Below are 21506 nucleotides of genomic sequence, written 5' to 3' on the forward strand. Positions count from 1 at the left end.
TAAAAGACAAGGAGACATGGCTAAACAAGCAAACTAGTCTAGACTATAAACTGAGTGCTACTTTTGATGCAAACCAGGCCAGTGTGAATCTATTTGTAACAAACACTTTGCACTTCCAGAGCAAATACCAAGGGAAAGAAAAATGAGAGCAGAGATATACAAGATTTACAAACATGGAGTATCTTGATTCAAATTAATGTTCCAGTGGGTAAGAGCTGAGGGATGGGGCAGCATGGCCCATGCCTTCGGCTTGACTGGAATAAACTTTATTTGCCTCCTCTTCTTGAAGAATTCCCATTCTAACTGCCCATTATAAGAACATACATGCAGTATTAAGAATCAGTGCCTGAGTTTGGTTGATCCCCTTTTCACTAAAGAGAGAAAATTTCCAGAAATGTTGATGTCCCTGGGGAGAATTTCCCCTCCATTTCCCTCACCATTGCCAAAGGGGAAACTGAAACATATAAAATTCTTTCTCATCAGTCCTAAACCTATCTTATTGCCTTAACATAAATTGTATAATTTGCAATGTGCCTAATATATAAAATAGCATATTTATGAAGTTTACATATGATGTTTTAAATCTTGGTATATGGGGCCTAAAAGGTTTTAGGTGCTTTTCAGTGATATAGATGATTACTATCAACTCTTGTCTAAGACTATTCTAACCAAACCAATTCTGAGACTAAATGGAAGGCAACAATAGAAAGTAGGCAGCTAATTAACCCACCATATAGTAGAAAAAAGGAGAGAATTATGAGGAAAGCTATAGCTTCTAGCATTAGCCTTAATTTCTAGCATAGTCAGAGAAACTTTGGGCTATTGGGCACTATAAAAATGTAATAAATAAGCTAGTGGAGGTGACAGTATTCCAGCTAAGCTATTCAAAATCCTAAAAGATGATGCAGTAAAAGTGCTACACTCAATATGCCAGCAAATTTGGAAAACTCAACAGTGGCCACAGGATTGGAAAGGTCAGTTTACATTCCCATCCCAAAGAAGGGCAATGCCAAAGAATGTTCAAACTACCGCACTATTGCACTCATTTCACATACTAGCAAAGTGATGCTCAAAATCCTACAAGCTAGGCTCCAGCAGTATGTGGACCGAGAACTACCAGAAGTACAGGCAGGATTTTGAAGAGGCAGAGGAACTAGAGATCAAATTGCCAACATACGCTGGATCATGGAGAAAGCTAGGGAGTTCCAGAAAAACATCTACTTCTGCTTCACTGACTATGCTAAAGCCTTTGATTGTGTGGATCACAACAAATTGTGGCAAGTTCTTAAAGAGATGGGAGTACCAGACCATCTTATTTGTCTCTTGAGAAACCTATATGCGGGTCAAGAAGCAACAGTGAGAACTGGACACGGAACCAATGATTGGTTCAAAACTGAGAAAGGAGTTCAGCAAGGCTGTATACTGTCGCCCTGCCTATTTAACTTATATGCAGAGCACCTCATGAGAAAGGCGGGCCTAGATGAATTACCAGTTGCCCCTTGCTGGGAGAAATATCAACAACCTCAGATATGCAGATGATACCACTCTCATGGCAGAAAGTGAAGAGGAACTAAAGAGCCTCTTGATGTGGGTGAAGGAGGAGAGCACAAAAGTTGGCTTGAAACTCAACATTAAGAAAACTAAGATCATGGCATCCGGTCCTCTCACTTCCTGGCAAATAGATGGGGAAGAAATGGAGGTAGTGACAGATTTTATTTTCCTGGGCTCCAAGATCACCGCAGACGGGGACTGCAGCCAAGAAATTAAAAGACGCTTGCTCCTGGGGAGGAAATCTATGGCAAATCTAGACAGCATACTAAAAAGCAGAGACATCACCCTGCCAACAAAAGTGTGTATAGTCAAGGCTATGGTTTTCCCAGTTGCAATGTATGGCTGTGAAAGCTGGACCATAAGGAAGGCTGAGCGCAAAAGGATTGAGGCCTTTGAACTGTGGTGCTGGAGGAGACTCCTGCGAGTCCCTTGGACCGCAATGCGATCAAACCGGTCAGTCCTAGAGGAGAGCAACCCTGACAGCTCTTTAGAAGGCCAGATCCTGAAGATGAAACTCAAATACTTTGGCCACCTAATGAGAAGGAAGGGCTCCCTGGAGAAGAGTCTAATGCTGGGAACAATAGATGGCAAAAGAAGAAGGGGACGGCAGAGGATGAGGTGGCTAGATGGAGTCACTGAGGCAGTTGGTGTGAGCTTAGGTGGACTCCGGGAGATGGTGGAGGACAGGAAGGCCTGGAGGAGTGTTGTCCATGGGGTCATGATGGGTCAGACACGACTTCGTGACTAACAACAACAAATTTTGTGAAAACTAAAACCATTGGGTTGGTTCCATCTAAAACTAACCCAGTGTATATGCACCAGCTTCTTCCAACTCCTAGCTTGTTCTTATGTATGAACAGGCAAGCTTGGTTTAAAAACAAATCTTAGTCACCAGCTAAACAAGCAATAATAAACCCTGGATTGTTTTGGAAGCTTGCTCAACAAACCAGAATCTCTTTTAGATGTCACAATTCCAAGTTTGTACATAACAAGCCAGGATATGGATAAAGCAAAGCTAAACTCAGCAGAAGGAAAAGGATAAAGCCCCAGGCTTTCCTTGAGCTCAGAGAATCCTACATATAATACTAACTGTGGGTTAGCTTTACATGCAAGGAAACAATTGAGAAATACTTGCAAGTCAGCCCTTGAATCTAGGAAAAGGAGGAAAAGCATGAAAGTCAAACAGGAGTTTTGTCAACATACTACTTATCTTTACTCAATTTCTGAATGGCAGTTGTCAGAATTTCATGTCATGCCACATAAGAAACATACAAAAGCAACTTTAGAACTGTCTTGCTAAGGCACCACGCTCATCAGCACACAGGAAACTAGAGGTACATGCTTGCTTGTGACATCTAACTCTATTACATGCATTCTTTGTAATTTGTCCAGAAACTTTGGCCACTGGATGATATAGCAATGGAATGAATATGAAATTAAAATGTATGACACAACACTGCAATATGCATATAGAGCCTTGCAGAAGTATTCACCCCCATTTAACTTTTGGTTGTGTTACATTTAATTGAAATGGATTTGATCACATTGTTACCACTTGATGTACACAAGATACACAAGACCTTGAAGGTACACAATATTTTCATTGTGGCATGAAAGTAAAATCAACCAAAGTAAGTGCCAGCTTGTGCTGGCACTTGCAAGGGAAAATTCTCTTGTTAAGGTCTCTGTAACTGAGACCCTCTTGCACATTCAGGTTCTGTAGTGTCTGAGCATTCTTCCTGGCAAAACTGCTCCAGTTATGTAAGGCTGCATCGAGAAATGTGTAACCTGCAGCTTTTGCCACAGATTCTCAAGCAAACTGGGCTTGGGCTGAACAAGACATTCAAGTTCTTGTTTTTAAACCACTCCAGTGTCCCTTTGTGTGTTCAGGACAGTGAACATCCACCCGTCTCAGTTCCCATACAGAATGAAAGCTTTTCCTCTAGAACTACTTGATTCCATGCATATAGCCCTCTATCTTGGCTATTTTCTCAGCCCTTGCCAAGGAAAAGCAGCCTCACAAGAAGATGCCGCCACCACCACGCTTCACTGTGGGGATGATGGTCTCAGGGGCATTAAACACTGTTGGCTTTGCGCTGCAAGGAGCGTTTTGCAGTTCCAGTGTGGTCTCACTGTGCCAGAGAACCTTTTCCTACATGTTTGTTGTGTCTCCCACATGCTTTTTTGCAAATGCCAAACACTGTGTTTCTGCATAATTTTATTCCAGATCTATTTTGATAACTCCTCAGTCTTAATAATGCTTTTTGTTTAGATATGCTCTCCAACTAATGCAGGGTCTTCCCAGAAACAGGTGTTATTTAATCTGAGATCATGTGGCACTGAAACTACATATATACGTTAACTCCAACTACTTATAACATGTGACTTCTATGGGTTGCACCGTAACTTATTTTAACATGTCACAGCAATGCGAGTAAATACTTAGCCAACAAATGCCAGCTTGTTTTTGTTAACTTTTGTACAGCAACAAAAAAATATTATGTACCTTCACAATGCTGTACATCAAGAGGTACAATGGCAACAAAATCCATTTCAATAACATGACATAATATGAAAAGGCAAAGAAGGTTAATCCTTCTGCAAGGCACTTTACAGAAGCTACAGAGCAAAAGCCCTGTTCTGTACTGGTAAAGGTACTTTTTTTGAAGGATGTGTGAAGTCTTAGGCCACAACTAACCTTCTCCAGAGAAAGTTTTTAAGAAGAGCAACTTGTGTTTCTGCATCACCCTATATTCTGATTTAGCATCCAGATCACTGCAATCCACAAAAGACATTACTAAATTGCCAGCACAGACTCATATATCTAAAATGCCAGAAATATTAAGCATCCCATTTACTTTTTCAGACAGTTATTTTACTGTCAGTTCTCAACCCCCTGATTCAAAAATTGCTCTTAGTCATATAATGAGAACCAGTGTAGTGGTTAAGAGCATGGGGCTGAAACACAGGCGATCAGTGTCCTAGTCCCTAGTCCGCCATGGAACCAGCTGGGTGACTTTGGACCAGTCACACCTACCTCACAGGAGCATTGTGGGGATAAGACTGAGAGCAGCAGGAAGAGAATTGTGTAAGCTACTTTGAGTTCTTAAAAAAAAAAAAAGGCAGGATATTAATCTAATAAATAAAGCAATGTTTATTTATAGATAAATAAATGTATATTTATTTATCAAGTAAAAATAAAGTTCTTTCTAGGTCACATTTTGGCCAAGCTGAACTATTTCCATTTTGGAGTAGTCCTTTCTGAAGGAACAAGAGAGTAAGCTCATTTCCTCACTCAGATACCCTTATTCCCACCGAGAACCATGTGGCAAAGAATGGAACAAAGCAAACAGCAAAACAGCTGATGCTATGCTACAATGTCCTGCATCTGGACAATAAGGTATCTTGATAACTCTTGGAAGCACCAGGTGGAGAAAACAGACCTATCCCACTGTCCTTCCCTGGTACTAGGGAAACTCCTAGAGGGGAATGTCTTAGAGAACATTTCATAGATAGCCGGTCATTCCTGGCTGTTCAGCAAGCAGTCATCTGTTCTGAGGCTGCTGTAGATACTGAAAGTGCCTTGCACTCTTCTTCCAGAGGAGTCAAAAGGGCAAGGCCTCGGTAACTGCTTAACAACCAACTATTCCAATGAATAGTCCAGTGAAGAGGTTGACTATTATTATTAAGTATTCTGAATTTTAATAAATCCTTAATACAATTTTTGGTGTAAGTCACTTTGAGAGCTTTTTTTAAGCTGGAAAGAAGGTTTATAAAAAATGGAACACATGAAATGAAATTGATCAGGATAAACGGCCTGAGGAGGACTCCTGGTAACTATTACGGAAAAGCTTGGCCTTCCCACCTCCCTGCAGTGGGGAAGAGGTGGCCAATGCTCAGAAGCCACCGAGTCCCTTGTTACCTTCACTTTAACCAAGATGACAGTCGCTCTTTGACAATGCAACATACTTTTACAGAAAGGGGATTTAATTTCTGAAACAAAAAGCATACTATATTCCAATAGATAGAATTTGGCTTGTAGCAGGAGTCAAGGTGTAAGGACAAAGGAGTTTCCTGGAGAGACCATGGAGACCCGACACACTCACCTCCCCTGAGTAACTGTACTTTCCTTTCAGGATTTGCCGATACAAACGAGTGCGGTTGTCATCCTCGAAAGGCATAGTCCCGCTCAGTAGGATGTATGAGATAACACCCAGGGCCCACATGTCTACAGAGTTAGTGTAAGGTTTTCTGACCAAGATCTCTGGGGCTATATACTCCGGCGTCCCACAAGTGGTCTTCATTAAGCAATCGTCTCCTTTCTTTCGAGCACTTGCCAGTCCAAAGTCTGTGATCATTATTTTAGAATCCATGCCTGGATGGTAATATAACAAGTTCTCTGGCTTTAAGTCCCTGTGAGTTATGCCCAATGTATGTAAGTATTTAACCCCATCCAAGACCATCTGCAGCACCCGGGTAGCATCTCTTTCTGTGAAGGAGCCTTTAGCAATGATACGGTCAAACAATTCACCTCCAGTGGCCAATTCCATCACCATGTAAACACGCTCCTGAGTCTCAAACACTTCAATGAGCTGGATAATGTTGGTATGCCGCACACGACGCAGCACACACAGCTCTGACTCACACACTTCTCGTCCCTCGCGGTATTTGGTCTCTATCAATTTGATTGCGTAGGGCTGCTTTGTAGCCTTGTGCTCAACCCGCACCACACGGCTAAAGCTACCTCGGCCAATCAGGGCTTTGATGTCGTACTTTGCTGTCACTCTGGGATCAAATTTTGCACGATACTTTGCCACTCTGTTTTTACGAGGCTCTGGCTGTTCCACATGTGGGTTTGTGTGACAAGGAGGAGAAGGGATAGCAGACTTGATGGCATCGCCATCACTCTTGATGAAGTGCTTATATATGTCCGTTTTATAACCAGTGAATGGCTCGACCTTTTTAACAAGATCCAAATGAACATCCTTAGGAGGCTCGGGAAGTACTTTGCTAGTCCCACAGCCCATCACTGAATGGTATTAGTCATCCATCAAGGCATTCTCCCAGAGCAACACCACAGCAACCATGTCTGGAATAACTTGAACCTTCGCAACATCCCAAGAAGCTGGAGGAAAAGAAAGAGCCATTAATATGTGACACATTTCCAAATAAATCCCCCCTCCCGTCCTGCACATTGACTCAACTCTTACATCTAACCACACAATGGTTGAGAAATGTTAATTATAAGATAAGATTGGATAAACAGTGGTTCTGTGATCAGTCAGTACACCAGAATCAGAAATTAGAGCATGAAGTTTGCAAATTACGTTTTATGAGGATTATGATTTAGCACCATATCTTAACTGACATTACCTTCAAAATCAGCTATGCCAGTGACAGGAGTGAGCTTATGCAGCTAAATGCTGAGAGAAGCAGATGAAAGCAAACAAGCTGCTCTAAACTATGATTCATCTGCTGTACATTTGAAAGGACAAGCTATATGTTGGATTGCAAATTATGATTAGTATGGACAAATCATAGTATGGTATGATGTCTGGGTTGAGCAATACTAAAACCGTTCCTTACCATGCTTATGGAAATCACTAAGAACTTATCTTTGCTGTAAATTAGGAAGTGTGGCTTCTCAACAAATAGGATTACAAAGGGAATTTAAGCATGCTTTACACCCGCATTTCATGAAAGCAATGAAAGAAGTATCATATCAGCAGCACACCTTTCATAATAAAGAAAAGTAAGGTTCACACCTGATAACTCCAGTTAAGTTAAAAGCAAGATAGTCTTATACTTCTAAGCATCTGCACATCTTGATTATACAGCATAAAAAGTTCAAAATTATTTGAGTACCTCCCTAGAAAAAGAAGGAAAAAGAAAAAGTTAAGTAGGCATTGACGTTCCATGGGTATCAAGGACTCACATCTCATGAAAGTCTATACAAGAAAAGGTAATCTATGCAGATGAATACAGGAAGTGGATATGGAGCAGCAATTGTTTTCTGCAAAAAGAAGAGTATAGGAAGGAAAGGGGTCCAAAATTTTGTACAAGAATCTCAAATTCTGTAATCAGAATTTATAAATTTTATTACTGGTAAGTATTGCCACTTCAGACTTGGCAAAGTTACTTGGAAGTAAATCAATCAGACTTCTTCCAAGGGCATACACCATTAGTCTATATGTCTGTGTAGTTAGCATAGTCTGTCCATGTTCATTTCTCTATTGTTCCTCTAGAACCTGGAACTACCATAGCACTGGAAAGCCAGATGTTGCAAATGGTATATATTCAAACAGTGCTATCACCACTGCAATATATATACTATGTATTTATAAAAAACCACACTGCAAGCTGTAACTTAATAACCAAATAGCAATGAAACATTTATCAGGGCTTTAAAGGATTTCTCATTCTTATAAATTAAATCTCAACAATGTTTTTAGATACATATAGAATAGGGTTCTTGGTGGGACTTTTTTGCTTGATTCATTGCTCTCATTTTTTTCAGCAAACTCTTTGAATTTTAGGAAAATGAAGTGCTTCTTGTCACTTGGCTAGAAAATGCAAGCACTCCTATCCCCATCAAACTGGAGAAGCTTGCTTGGATTAATTGTTTGAAGATTTATTTAGTCTACTTTATAAGCCACATTTTAGGGTCGAACCTTCACAAAGAAGAATGATAACAGATACAAACACGTTTAATTGGTTTTGGAAACTACTGGTAGCCAATGCAACTGACTCAAAATGGTGTTGTATGTTTAGACTTTATGTGTCATCTCCAGACACGAATGATCATTCAAATAACTGAACTTTGCATAAAGATTAGAACAAAAAGTAGTTGGGTAGGACTAGAAATGTTGTCTACACATAATTGCAGTTTGACAGGCAGTTTAAGATTTCTTAATTTTGGCCTTAGGGGGAAAATACTCAAAGGGTAATATTGGAAAGCTGCTTGATATTCCCAACTTCTGCTGTCATAATAGATTTTACCTTTCCTTAGATGAACATGAAACCTGAGCAGTGTAAGATAATCCCATTACTCAGAGCTGAACAAGCAAGATATTTAAGACAAGTCCAAACGGCTTATGAAAGTAAGTCTTCAGAGGTTTGCATTTAAGCCTAAACATCTCTTCAAGACAAACCTCCTTGCACAGAATTGGTTTGAGGCTCAAGAATAAGAAAGAAAAGAGTGGGACAAGGGCACTTATGACTTCTTCACTCCCACTCTGGCGATGGCTTACCACATGCCTATGACAATGTAAACCACCCGCAATGCACATCAATCATGTACTGCCGGCATTCAAAATATCAGGAAAACAACCTTAAATGTGGTATATTACTCAAACTGAGCAAATGTGATCTTTAAAAAAGCACTTAGGTTAGTGTTGGAAGAATGCCTCTAGAAGATGCTTTTTAAAAATAAGACACTTTCCTAATGACTAACTTCAGAAGTTTATAAAATAGCTACAGCACACACCCCATTGGAAATATACACATTTTGTCCCACAAGAGAAATATCAGCACCTAAATTTTTATTTTTATATGCCATCTGCTGCCATATTTAAATTTTAACCCTCCTGCGAAGGTCTTGTTTTAGCTACACTATTTGTAAAAAGATCTGATGCACAAATTCTTCTCAGACAGCAAAAGTAGTTTGGGAATCTGGAAAGTGATTTACCTTCTTCCATCCCATTCAAACCTCAGGATGGGAAGAAAAAACTGTTATCAGCACAATTAGACCTATTCCAAGAATCTGTTAAGTAATATGTTTTTGAAGAAAGTAATTGGAAAGCAGGTATGACTGTCAGGGCATCATAAGGAGATGGTGCCTCTCCCTTTTAAATCTTCAAGGTACTATCAGAAGATGCAGCTGTACCATTGGTCCTCTTGGCCACCACCTCTTCTGCCTAGAATCTTGCTGTCTGATGTGGGCAGAAAACAAGGGTAGATAACGGACTGATAGAGTAGCAGCTCCATCCCCCTCAATACTTAATTTGTAAAGGGAGAGAAAACATATTTGGGTGAAAAAGCTGACATTGCATAATATCAGTCAATGACGCCTAGTGATTTCTTCAATGAAACCTACAACGGTACTGTTGCCTTATTATATTATATTACATTATATATTATATTCTCCAATCCTGGATTTAATTTCAGCCAAAGTTAGCTAGAAACCTGTTTTTGTCCAGTTTTCTGTCTCATATTTATCAGGTTTTAGGATAGGACACATACTATATAAGTCAATAATGGCCATTTCTGGAATTTAATCATTTGCAGCACATGCAAATATGTGGGCTCGTTATTTACAAAAGTAAGAAAGTATGTTTTAGCTTTTGTGCGTTAAATGACAAGATACCAGTGGTCACTAATGTCCATCTATCAATCCAGTAACTGCATGGATAACTTTCTTCACATTTATCAACACATCTTCCCTCTCAAGCTTGTGTGTCACAGAGCAGCTTGAGAGGGAGTCATTGCCTTTTTTTCTCCAAGGCAGATCTGTCCAAAAAGCTGCATTAAAAGAGGCCTGTAACCAAGTGGAATCAAGTATTAAACAGCCATAAAATACTAAGTTGTGTGCATGTGAAATGTTAGTAAGTAGGTTTCAAATTGCTGTAGGAACCCAGCAAACAAAAACGGTTATTAAATCCATCATTCTTTGCATTAATAACTTACCAAATTTTATTCCAAGGAACTCATTTGCAAAGCTTTCATTTAAGAAATATCAGAGAGGCAGGACAAAATGTAGGAAGAAATCTTCAGATACAAGAATTAAACTGCACCTCTCATATTTAGTTTTATACAATGCATGCTTTCTTGGTACACTGAATTAAACATCTCTGTCCACACACAGCTCATTCTCATTTTCATAATATTTTTATAGAATAGGAAGGGCAGCAAGATAGCATACATCCTCAGGCATTCTTTTGACTTCACAAAGATTGGAAAACAGTAACCTAGCCTATCCATTCCCATTCATTTTCTCCCACATCACTCAAGAGTTTCAGGCAACAGCATGTTAACACAAGCTAAGTTCTCCTAGCATTAGGCCACAGACCTTCATAATGATGCTTTAAAACTGATTATTGGTTGACCAAGAAGAAAGGACCTGCAGCTCAGCAATGAAGCATATATATTACATGGAGAAGGTCCCAGATGCTCAAGACCCCGTAGCAGGTGATGTGAAAGCCCTCTGCTTGAGAGACCCTGGAAAGCCTCTTCCTCTTAGTGAAGATAATATTGAGCTAGATGGTAAACACTTGCCTGGGATAAGATACGTTTTCTATGTTTTAAGAACTTAATTCTCATTGGCAGCTACACAATGATAATATTAACACATCTTTATTTATTTCCCTCATTCAACCTTTAACGACAACGTGCTGCTCTCCCAGAGCTTTGACATCCCTTATGTTGAACAGCTTTTAGAGGGGCAACCAGGAGTACTGATTGGGGAAGACGGCGCTAGAAAGGCTCAGTGTAAACGCTTCCAGGCTCAGAGTCAAGCCATACGAGCATAAGAGTCAGGCTGGGTCAGACCAAAGGTCCAGCTATTCCAGCATGCTGTTTCCGCAGTGACCCATAGGAAACGTACACGCAGGACATGAGCGCAAGGGCACTCTCCCAGCCATTTTTCCCAGCAGCTGGTGTACACAGGCAAGTGGAAAGGGATAAATCCGTAACACAGGCCTTATACGAAGGACAAGCAGGAGAGAAGTACAGGCCCTTGTAAGATTCAAAGCGCCCAAGAACCCCAGGCAAGGCCCGCCGAGGTGACGCGTGTGGGAAGCAAGAGCGGCCGGAGAAGGCAAAATCCACATGCAGCTCAGCGACTTCTGGGACCAAGCTGCCCGCACCGACTCACCTCAGCCCGCCGCGGGGTAAGCACCGGGTCCAGCCCGAGCCCAAACGGGGGCTATGGCCTGGCGCTCGCCTCAGTGCGTCATCAGTACGCGCTCGGGGACATAACGCATGGTGCGCGGCCGCTTTCCCTGGCCCTGATTGGTGGAGATGCGTGCTGGGCGGGCCCATCTTGGTACTTAATGCAGAGGCGTCGTGGGGAGGGCGGCGAGGAAGTTGGGAGGGTGGCGGTCGCGGTCGCCGGGGAACTTAAGCAGGGCAAGAGAGGTAGCAGGCGCTGCTCCTGTAGGCCTGCTGGTGCCCGGGATTCTGCCCCCGAGGAGAGGTGGTGCGACCGACCCTGTCCTTGCTGGGTCTGTCGTGCGAATAAAGCGTGTACTCCTGCCTCTTTTTATGTGTGCCGGCTTAAGGCTAGAACATCCCATATCTCGAGATCGTGGTGGTGGTTCCTACATGCACACGCACGTAAATGAAGCATGTTTAGCAGCGCAACCTATACACGCTTTCTCAGAAGTGTGTCGCACTGTTTCCAGTGGGATTTCCAGTGAGGTTCCAGTCCTGTGTATGGTCTGAACTGCTTTTGGCCATTGAGCGGTATAGAACTGTAACAAATAAATACACACTTAGCCGGAGCGAGGGGGAAACCCGCACCTCCCCGTAATCCCTTTCCAGCCATGCTGGGGGTTGTAGAGCTTTTAAATATGCACAGGGTCTCTCCCAGAATACTTTTTACATTTACGGACAAGTCATTCAATAAACTCAGGAAATGTGATAACGAAGAGAAGGAGAATCATTAATACGTAACTTCTTTAAAAAAAAAAATCGGGGACGAGACGGGGGTCCTATGCAGCAAGAAACATAATCAGCGGACACATCAGTTTTCCCCACGGGAAGTCCAAATAATGAAGTGCAAAGAAGGACTAACGATCAGGAACAATAAGGTGGAAAGCTTAGCTGCTATGCAAAAACTCTTAAAATAAATACTGCTTCAACGCTCCGATCTTATACCCACTTGCCTGGGAGTAACGCTTTGAACTCAATGGGCTTACTTCTGAGGAGAGCAGAAGTCTATACGATTGTAAGCTTCGTGTAAGGCAAATTTGGTACAATCCCTAGAATTCAGTAAAAAGATAGCCTAAACAAATAAAACAGTAGGAAAGAAGGTAAATTGGAGAAAAGTGTGTTTGAGTTCAGTTAAAAGGAAGGCTAGTTTCAAATTCTGAAGTCTTAAGGAGGAAAGAAGTGACATATATTGTGTATTTCATGGAACAAAAGAAGAAGAAGGGAGTCTTAATCTTCAAGTCGTGTGCAATTACTTGCATGTATATCTTGCCATAAATCACACTGAACTAAATGGGGCTGACTTCCAAGGATGCACAGGATTGCAGTTTGAATCAAAACTTGCTAATGAGATAGGATTCTTGGGGCCAAGGCATTAGCAACACATTATATTGCTTTGTTTCATCTTATTTATATCCCCACTTTTTCCCTCTTGCAGGGAACCAACCGCAGCTTACATAGTCCTCCTTCACTCTGTTTTGTCATCTCTACAACGCTCACATCGTAGGAAGGCAATACTCCCTGAAGAATCACGTTAGAGAAAGTAGAAGGCAGAAAAATAAGACCAAATAGGAGATGGATTGACTCCATAAAGGAAGCCACAGCCTGAAATTTACAAGCGCTGTCATGGATAAGACATTTTATTGAGCTTTCATTCATAGGGTCATAATAAGTCAGAGATAACTTGAAAAGAGCAAGCACCGCCCTGTGAGATAAGGTTAGTCTGAGAGAAGTGACGGACCCAAAGTCACCCAGTAAGCTTTATTTATTTATTTCATTTATATACCACCTGGTAGCCAAGGCTCTCTGCTGGTTAATAAAAGTTAAAATTAAACAAAAGCTAAACACACACACACACACACAATTAAAAGAACAAAACCATAATCGCTATTGCTGTTATTCAGCACAGAAGCATAGCAGCAATACAGACATAAAAACAAAGTTTAATAGTTCAATTGTTAAAATGCCAGAAAAATAAAATAAAATACATGGCTGAGTGGAGACTAGAACCTGGCCCTTGTGGGTTCCTCCTACAACACTCAAGTCACCATGCTCTGTGGGACTTGTATGGAAACAGAAACAGAGAAACAGAGCGAGTCAGCTCCGCTCACGGCATGCCCACCATGTCTAGCCTATCTTTGAACACCCTCACCGAAGGGGCCTCAACCACCTCTCATGGAAGCCCATTCCACACCCTCGGGGTCCTGACTGTCAGGAAATGCTTCCTGGCATCCAAATGGAACCTTGACTCCCTGAGCTTTGCTCCGTTGGCGCTCGTCCTGCCTTCCTCTGCAGGGGAGAACAGGTCTCTCCCCACCTCCATGTGACATCCCCTCACGTACCTGTATGTCGCCAACATATCCCCTCTGAGTGACCTCTTCTCCAGGCTGAAGAGACCCAGTTCACTCAATCTCGCTTCATATGACTTCCCCTGCAAACCGGTCACCAACCTTGTGGCCCTACGCTGCACTGACTCTAACCTGGCTATATCCTTCCTGCAACGAGGGGACCAGAACTGAACACAATACTCCAGTTGCGGGCACACAAAGTCATATAGAGTGGCAGTAATACCTCTCTTGATCTAGAAACCACACTTCTGACTATGCATCCAAGGGTGGCGTTCGCCCTCTTGACCACCACATCACACTGCTGACTCATGTTCAGCCTGCAGTCAATCAGCACCCCAAGATCCCTTTCAGAAGTGCTGCTCTCCAGCCACTTGTCACCTAACCTGTACTTATGACAGCTATTCCTATGCCCCAAGTGCAAGACCTTGCACTTATCCACATTGAACGCCACCCTGTTGTCTCCTGCCCACTTCCATAGTCTGTCCAGATCCTTTTGGATCTGAAGTACCTGCTCCTCAGTTGTGGGCACTGCCCTGATTTTAGTATCATTTGTGAATTTGATCAGCAGACTGCACCTTCTTCCATGTCATTGATGAAAAGATTGAACAGGATCGGCCCCAGGACAGAGCCCTGGGGGACCCTGCTTCTCACTGGCTGCCATCCTCATGATTCCCCACTAATAGTTATCCTCTGTTTTCGGTCAGTCAACCATGTCCTGATCCATCAGACAGTGTGTTGGCCTATCCCCAAATTCCATAATTCCTCAACCAGGATATCATGGAGCACTTTGTCAAAGGCCTTGCTGAAATCCTGGTAGACTACATCCACCGCATCCCCTCCATCTAGCCACCTTGAAACCTTGTCATAGAACTCCACAAGATTCTTCTGGCAGGACCTGTTATTGCGGAAGCCGTGTTGTATGGCCTCCAGCCTCCCTTCCCTATCTAGCATCACTAGATCTCTTGCTATTATGAGCCTTTCCATTGTTTTACCTACAATGGATGTAAGGCTAACCGGTCTGTAATTCCCCATGTCCTTTCCACTACCCTTTTTGAAAAATGTTGCGATGTATCCTAACCTCCTAGCCAGAGGACTGCCTGTCTTCAGAGTTCCTGCCCAATCAAGCCCTCCTCTAGCTGTAAGGAGCTTGAATGCTCTATTACATTCTGTCTGATCCCATTTTCCATTTTTCTATTCCAAGTGGTACTTCAATATTTCATGACTACTAAGCACACACAATCTTCATTGAGCTGTATGCTGTAGTTTATTTTACCCCCTTTAGGTGTCTGTTTACTTCTGCTAAGTGTGCTACTGCCCCTGCCTTCTTTCTCATTTTGGCTCCATTTCTATCTGCACTCACTGACTGAATTAGTATTAGAGAGAAAACAGTGAGAACAAAAGCCACCCAGGTGCACCCTGGAGGCCTTTATGAGCAAGAATAAATATGTGAAGTTGGGTGAAAAGAAGACCATTTCAGGCTACTTCTTGGGTGACCTGTTCTAGGATTGTTCTTCCTTGAAGTTTGTTGCTTACTCTTTCCTCTAGATTAGTACAGTTTACTTTAATGGGGCTACTTTGGCGTAAGAGGATTGTAGCCTTATGGCTGGATTAACAGATTTTCTTTCAACTTAATAAAGCTGAAATTGGAACGTGGCACAATGTGTTTAAACCAGAGATGAGGTTTGCTGCAGCCATTGCTGCTGAATCCAGCAAAGGTTTTTTTGCAGCTGCTTTCCCCTTTGCCAGAAGCAAGATCCGTGTGAAATGGCTGGGTGGTGGTGAGAGTCTTGCTGTGAGAGGATCGTCATGGCGCACACTGTGCATGCACACACCCATGTGTACGCTCTAAGATACCACTAATGAAAGCAGAAACTCTCTTTCGTACTTGCAACACCACAGATCACATCTTGTACCTCCTTACTACCATAGCTTGCTGAAAATCTTGCTTTGCTTGCTGTATGGTGTATTTGTTTGCTCTGCCACATACCAAATACATATGGTATTGCTGCTTTTAATTATAAAAACATGGTATCTTAATTATGCAATCATGAGCTTTTTTTAAAAAGTAACCAACTTCCATGTATTAAATGTCAACATTTTATACAGTGGCCATATATGTCCTTCTTTAGGAGAACAGTCAACTTCTTGAGATGCTCTCAGAGGGCAGTGCACTGTTTTGAAGTCTTCTTTTAACTGAAGGACCATCCAATCTAAATGTATATTCGTCCACAAAGCTTTGATGCATTTATTTTTGCAGCAGATCAGCCTTCTAAACAAGATGCAACAGCTGGATGATGAAGGCTCTAATCAAAAGACAACTACTTTTGTGAGATGAATAAAAGCATATTCTGCATACAGCATGGAGTGGCCAAGTACAAGGCTTCTGCACATTTAATAGCTGTGCGGAAAAGAGAATCTCAGTGGTAGTTTCCTTCTCTGCATGACAAGCTACACACCTTCTGAAATTCCCTCTGTTGCGCAACTATTAAAGCTGCATTTGGCAGCCCTCTACACAAGGTTACCATACACTCATTAATCCATTCAGGTAAATGTGATTCAGTCCCAAGCTAACAGAGGTAGATTATGGCCTGGAGCAAAGGTAAGCATGGTTGGGCACTTGCCAAGGGCCCTTACCAGAGCCTAACCAGAGCTCCCAGAGTTGCTCCTCCTCTTCCCATTGCAACCTGCTCGTTCATCTGCCTTTTGCTCTGGCCCAGGTCGACTACATGCTCACTGGCTGCCTGCCTGCAAGCAAGCCAGAGACAGCAGTGATGAGAAAGAGGATGAGGAGCAGTGGCAAATACTGCCAATGGTGCCAGCACTGATGTAGACTGGTCCTCAGGCAGACAAAATCCTAGCTGGTCCGTGCTCAGTTTGCATGAGCCCATGGATGCTTCCCGATGGAGGGCTCCTGGTACCGCCATTCACAAGGCACTGTGCAGTTATCCCATCTCTCGCTCCTTAACAGTTTTCTTAATGGTAAGAAAAAAAGAAGGAAGCATTGGTGGGAAAATGCAGGAGGGATACATATGGAAGTGCAATGTCTCAAAACACTGTAAAATTCAATTTTTGAGGCAGAGCAATTGTAAAATAAAAGCCTCAGCCATGATTGATAACAACTGTTTGTGTCAAGCGAGAAATCATAGAATCATAGAATAGTAAAGTTGGGAGAGGACAGAAGCCCATTAGATCCTTGCTATTGCAGGACACTCAAATGACTGTCCAGACGCTTTTTGAATGTCTCTGGTGCAGGAGAGCCCACAACTTCCCCAGGTAATTAATTCCATTGTCACACTACTCTGACACTGAGAAAATCCTGGTTTCTTTTAAGTCCATTATTCCATGTCCTGCATTCTGGAAGGGATGAGAGCTTGTCCTTCCTCTTTGTGAAGGCGTTTTGGGTACTTGTAGAGTGTTATCATATCACCCATTCAGCCTTCTCTTTCTGAGAGTGAACATGCCTAGATCTCTCCATCTTTCCTCATTGGGCTTTGCCTCCAGTTCCTGATTCATCCTTGCTGCCTTCCTCTTTCTAGCTTTTCTGCATCTTAAACTTAGGTGCTGATCATGATTCATGGCAAAAGAAAACTGTGTCCAATTCATCACTACTAGCCCTGTAAACACTTTAATTTTATTTTTGTTTGAATCCCTGAGGTCAGGAATTAACTGCCTTAGGAAGCAGAAATGTTTGCTCTGGTTCCTTTGAACTGCCATTTCTAATACCCAATTAGTGTTCAGCCATTCTTTTTCATTGAGATGGTTCTGTTTGTCCTTTGTAAACTGTTGATTGTTTAGATGCAGGAACAACAGCTGGCACCAATCCTGATTAAGCCCCCATGTGTGAAAAAACCCTTTGACTCAGAGTAACTGTCTCTCTTGCATTCACCCCAATTCCTCAGCTGCTTCTCTTCTCTTACAAATACAGCTCATTTATTTGTGGAAATAGTAACCTTCTGTCTCTTGTGTGTGTGGCGTCACTGGAAAATAATGCTGCTAGTAAACTGTTGTGTTCTCATGAGAATTAATAGAATTCAGTTCATTATTCCATTGATGCCAGGACACCTAAAGACATCTTGGAAATGTGTCTGTGCACTGCAGAGAGCTTTTGCTTTATAGACGCACCAAATGACTGGTTCTAAACATCTTGTGCTAAACAAACAGAATTTGGCTATTTTGGGGCAGACTCCAATTTGGGAGACCAGCTCACTCCCCCTGTTCAAATCTTTTCTTGAGAGCAAGGGAAACAGGCAGTAAGATGACCTCCAAGTCCTTATTACAGATTAACTTTTTTATTCAGTGCTCGCTCGTGCTCTCTCTCTCTCTCTCTCTCTGTGTGTGTGTGTGTGTGTGTGTGTGTGTGTGTGTGTGTTTTAAACTTTGGGTCCTGGAAAAATCCATAATGGCTGCTACATGCATGAAATTTATTGGGCTAAACTGTGATAATTTTTACAGACTGCTATTCTAATAAAGTTAAGGAGGAGGTGGTTTTTGCCCAGTGAAAGTCTCAGACGCACAATACTGCATCCCAGGGCACCGGTCCATGTTGTCCCGTGCTCTCTTCTGTGCTGGAAAATGCTCCTCCAAGGTCCTTCTTATCATCTGCCACTTTATTCATTACCTAGATAAATTTTCCAAGGATGGAAATTTAGGACCTTCTTGCCATTCATATGCCCTAACCCTGACTCTTGACTCTTAGCAGAGCAAGGGGGATTTTAAAACCAGGACAGGAGACTTGCTACCCTTTAAAGGTTGCTGACTACAACTCCCAGGGACTGATGGACTGATGGAATCCAAACATGGGGAACCCATTGACATGCCACAGACTTCTGCACAAAGCCCAGACTAGCAGTGTGCCATTACAAATGTGCTCAGTTACACTATTCAGACAAGGAGCTGGCTGTGTGCCATGTCTAAGAATTTAAACTAATGGGTGGGAAGTCCTCAGTTCAATCTAGCCTGGCATAAACTAAATAGGTGGCCTTAAGGAAGATGCTCTCAGCCTCTTACCTCCAATATGTACTTATTATATTTACATCCTACCCTTTTCTTTTAAAGAACTCAAAGCCGCTTGCATCATTCTGCTGCTGCTCTCAATTTTATTCCCCACAACAGCAACCCTGTGAGGTAGGTTGGGCTGAGAGCCTGTGACTGGCCCAAAGTCACCCAGTTGGCTCCATGGCTGAGCGGGGACTCGAACCCAGATGACACTCAGCTCTATTTTTCTTTTTCATCTGATGTAGGTGTGGCAGGTTGAAAGGTTGTCACAAACAGGAAGGACAGCATCCCCTTTCAGTCATCCCAGAGTCCAGGACCTGGAGTAATAGGCTCAAGTTACATGCAGCCAAATTCCAGCTAGATATCGGGGAAAAATTCCTGTGAGTTAAAGCAGTCCAACAATGGAAGCCATTACCTGGGAAAAGTGTGGGCTTTTCCACACTGGGGACATTCAAGGTTCAGCCAGACAGGCTTTTGGAGGGGATGGTTTAACTGGGAGCCCTGCTGTGAGCAGGGGGTTGGACCCAATGGCCCTCTGGCCCCTTCCAACTCTACTATTTGAGGGTTCTGTAAGGCATAGGTGGCTAGCAAGCATCTCTCCCGGCAACATTCTGGGCGGAGGGGTTGACCATTCGAGCTAATGGGAGCCCCAGACTACCCATCTGCGGAGAGGGGGCTGGACACCCCTCACAGCAGGGGAGTGGAGACAGGGAGCTCAGTGTTTTGTGGGACATAGAAATCCCTCCTCTCGAACAGGTGGTGCTGGCTGACAGGTGACAGCACTGGCAAGGAGGTTCAACTGGGTAAGAAACAGAACGAATGCAGGTGGACATGATTTCACAGTGCTCCACACTCAAGAACAAGATGTCAAAGGGGTTATAAAGGAAGCGCGGGAATGATGGATGTTACACAGGGCTCAGCATTTCACTCTGGGTGAGCTCAGAGGCTTTAACAGTAGCATTTATTGGAAAAGGAGTTTTGGAGAAACGTGCTTACTCAGGACGAAAATTACAGCTCATGACAGATAGCTTGACTGGATGGTTGTGGTTATCAACCTAGTTCCCTTGAGATGCGTTGGACTGCAACTCCCATAATTCCCAGGCAGCATGGCTACTGGTCAGAAGGGACCAGAGCTCAAGGGCAGGGAAAATAATTTGCATAGAAGGGATCCCAAGTTCAGTTCCAGATTCTGTGGGTAGGGCTGGAAAACCTCCTGCCAGACGCCCAGAAGAGCCACTACTGGTTGGTGTTCTGCATCCCAGGCTAAATGAGGATGAGGTGACATGGTATCAGTCAGTCTTCTGTGCTTCTAAGGTATCACAAGATACTGTATGTCACACTGGTTTCCCACACTGTAACCAAATTCCCTGCCAATAGTTTGGGGGGCTTTTACTCTGTTTTCATTTATTTCATGTTATGTTTTAATTAGGAATTTGTTTTTCATCTGTATTTTACCAGGAGCTACCTAAAATGCCTTGCCGGTGCAGGATGCAGGAGATTAGAAGAGCAGGCTGCATGTATGTGGGAAATTCAGGCTTCATGATTTTGCTTTAGACCAAGGGTGTGGAGACCATGCGGCAAGCAAGGTGCCCTTCTCCAAGTGCAAAAACAAGGACAAAAAAGTCAGGGAGGGCTAAGTGCTGGCTTGGGTGGAGGCCAAAAGGGATGGGTTCATTTTCAGTTAAATCTATTTAAATCCAACTTCACACATGCCTTTTAGAAACATAAGCTTATTTCAGTACAGCCAACAGCAGTTTGAGAGATAGTAGCTTGATCCTTTGCAGTGTTAGGTGTGCCTAAGCCAACTGAAATTAGAAGAAGTAGGTGTGCCTAGAACTGCATAGGATCGCCTTAACTCAGCCTTCAAATTTGTGAGATAAGGTGACTTTGGATTAGGGTAGTCTCTTAATACACCCCAGAGAAAGGACGAGAAAGGAGACAGATTTGCATAAAATTGTTCTGTGCTGATGTATGTGTATGAAAATTTAGAAATAATTATTATAATTTAAATAGAAATACAAAGTATCTCACCATTGTGGGGGAAGATTTTGACCAGATGACCTGTGAGCCTGCTAATTCAGTCTGCTTTCAGGTGTGAATGGGCCACTTCAAGGCCTCTGCTCTCCTTTTTTATGAGGTTGCTTTATCCTCAACAAAGCAAACATGACAAGACTGAAGTCGTCCAACTTCGGGCACATTCTGCAAAGGGAAGACTCACTAGAGAAGACAGTCATGCTAGGGGAAGTCAAAGGCGAAGGGCTGTGTGGGAGACCAAAGAGGAGATGGGCTGACTCCATCAAGGAAGCCCCAGCCCTGAACTTCAAAGCTGAGCAGGGCTGTCAAGGATGGGGCATTTTGGAGGGCTTTCATCCATGGGGTTGCCAGAGGTCAGAGATGACTCCATGGGCCACACCAAGAACAACAGTCTTATGCAGGGACTCGAACTGGAAAGCCCTTCAAACAGAAGACACCTTTCAAAGAGAAGATGCTTTCAAACAGAGGACTGCCCCGTCTAAAGGAGGGCATGCGGCCATCTCTCAGATTTGCAAGGGCTCAGGCAATGGCTCTGCGTGTTTTATGTAATGCTGCATATAGTTGGCACTACAGGGAAAGCCCCAGTCTGTGGCCACCCTGAATTTTGCAGGAGAAAAAGGGAGTGTTTACTGAGTGTTTCTCTCTCACACA

General features: G+C 42.9%; 1 protein-coding gene across 2 annotated transcripts in view; it reads right to left on the reverse strand.

Moving 5' to 3' along the window:
* PSKH1 (protein serine kinase H1) overlaps positions 1–11491 on the reverse strand; it is a 41139-nt gene extending 29648 nt beyond the window's left edge. The window contains exons 1-3 of one of the 2 annotated variants that reach the window (XM_044419816.1): positions 11423–11489; positions 7317–7420; positions 5658–6676 (exon numbers count right to left, since the gene is read on the reverse strand). In XM_044419816.1, the coding sequence (XP_044275751.1) occupies positions 5658–6578 (921 nt within the window). In that variant the 5' untranslated portion in view covers positions 6579–6676; positions 7317–7420; positions 11423–11489. Of the gene's footprint in view, positions 1–5657; positions 6677–7316; positions 7421–11422 lie in introns of both variants that reach the window. The other variant, XM_044419817.1, reaches the window with a different exon arrangement.
* Positions 11492–21506: the final 10015 nt, after the last annotated feature.

This window comes from Varanus komodoensis, unplaced genomic scaffold (assembly GCF_004798865.1).
Source record: "Varanus komodoensis strain SLA01 unplaced genomic scaffold, ASM479886v1 scaffold109, whole genome shotgun sequence".
NCBI classification, from domain to species: Eukaryota; Metazoa; Chordata; class Lepidosauria; order Squamata; family Varanidae; genus Varanus; species Varanus komodoensis.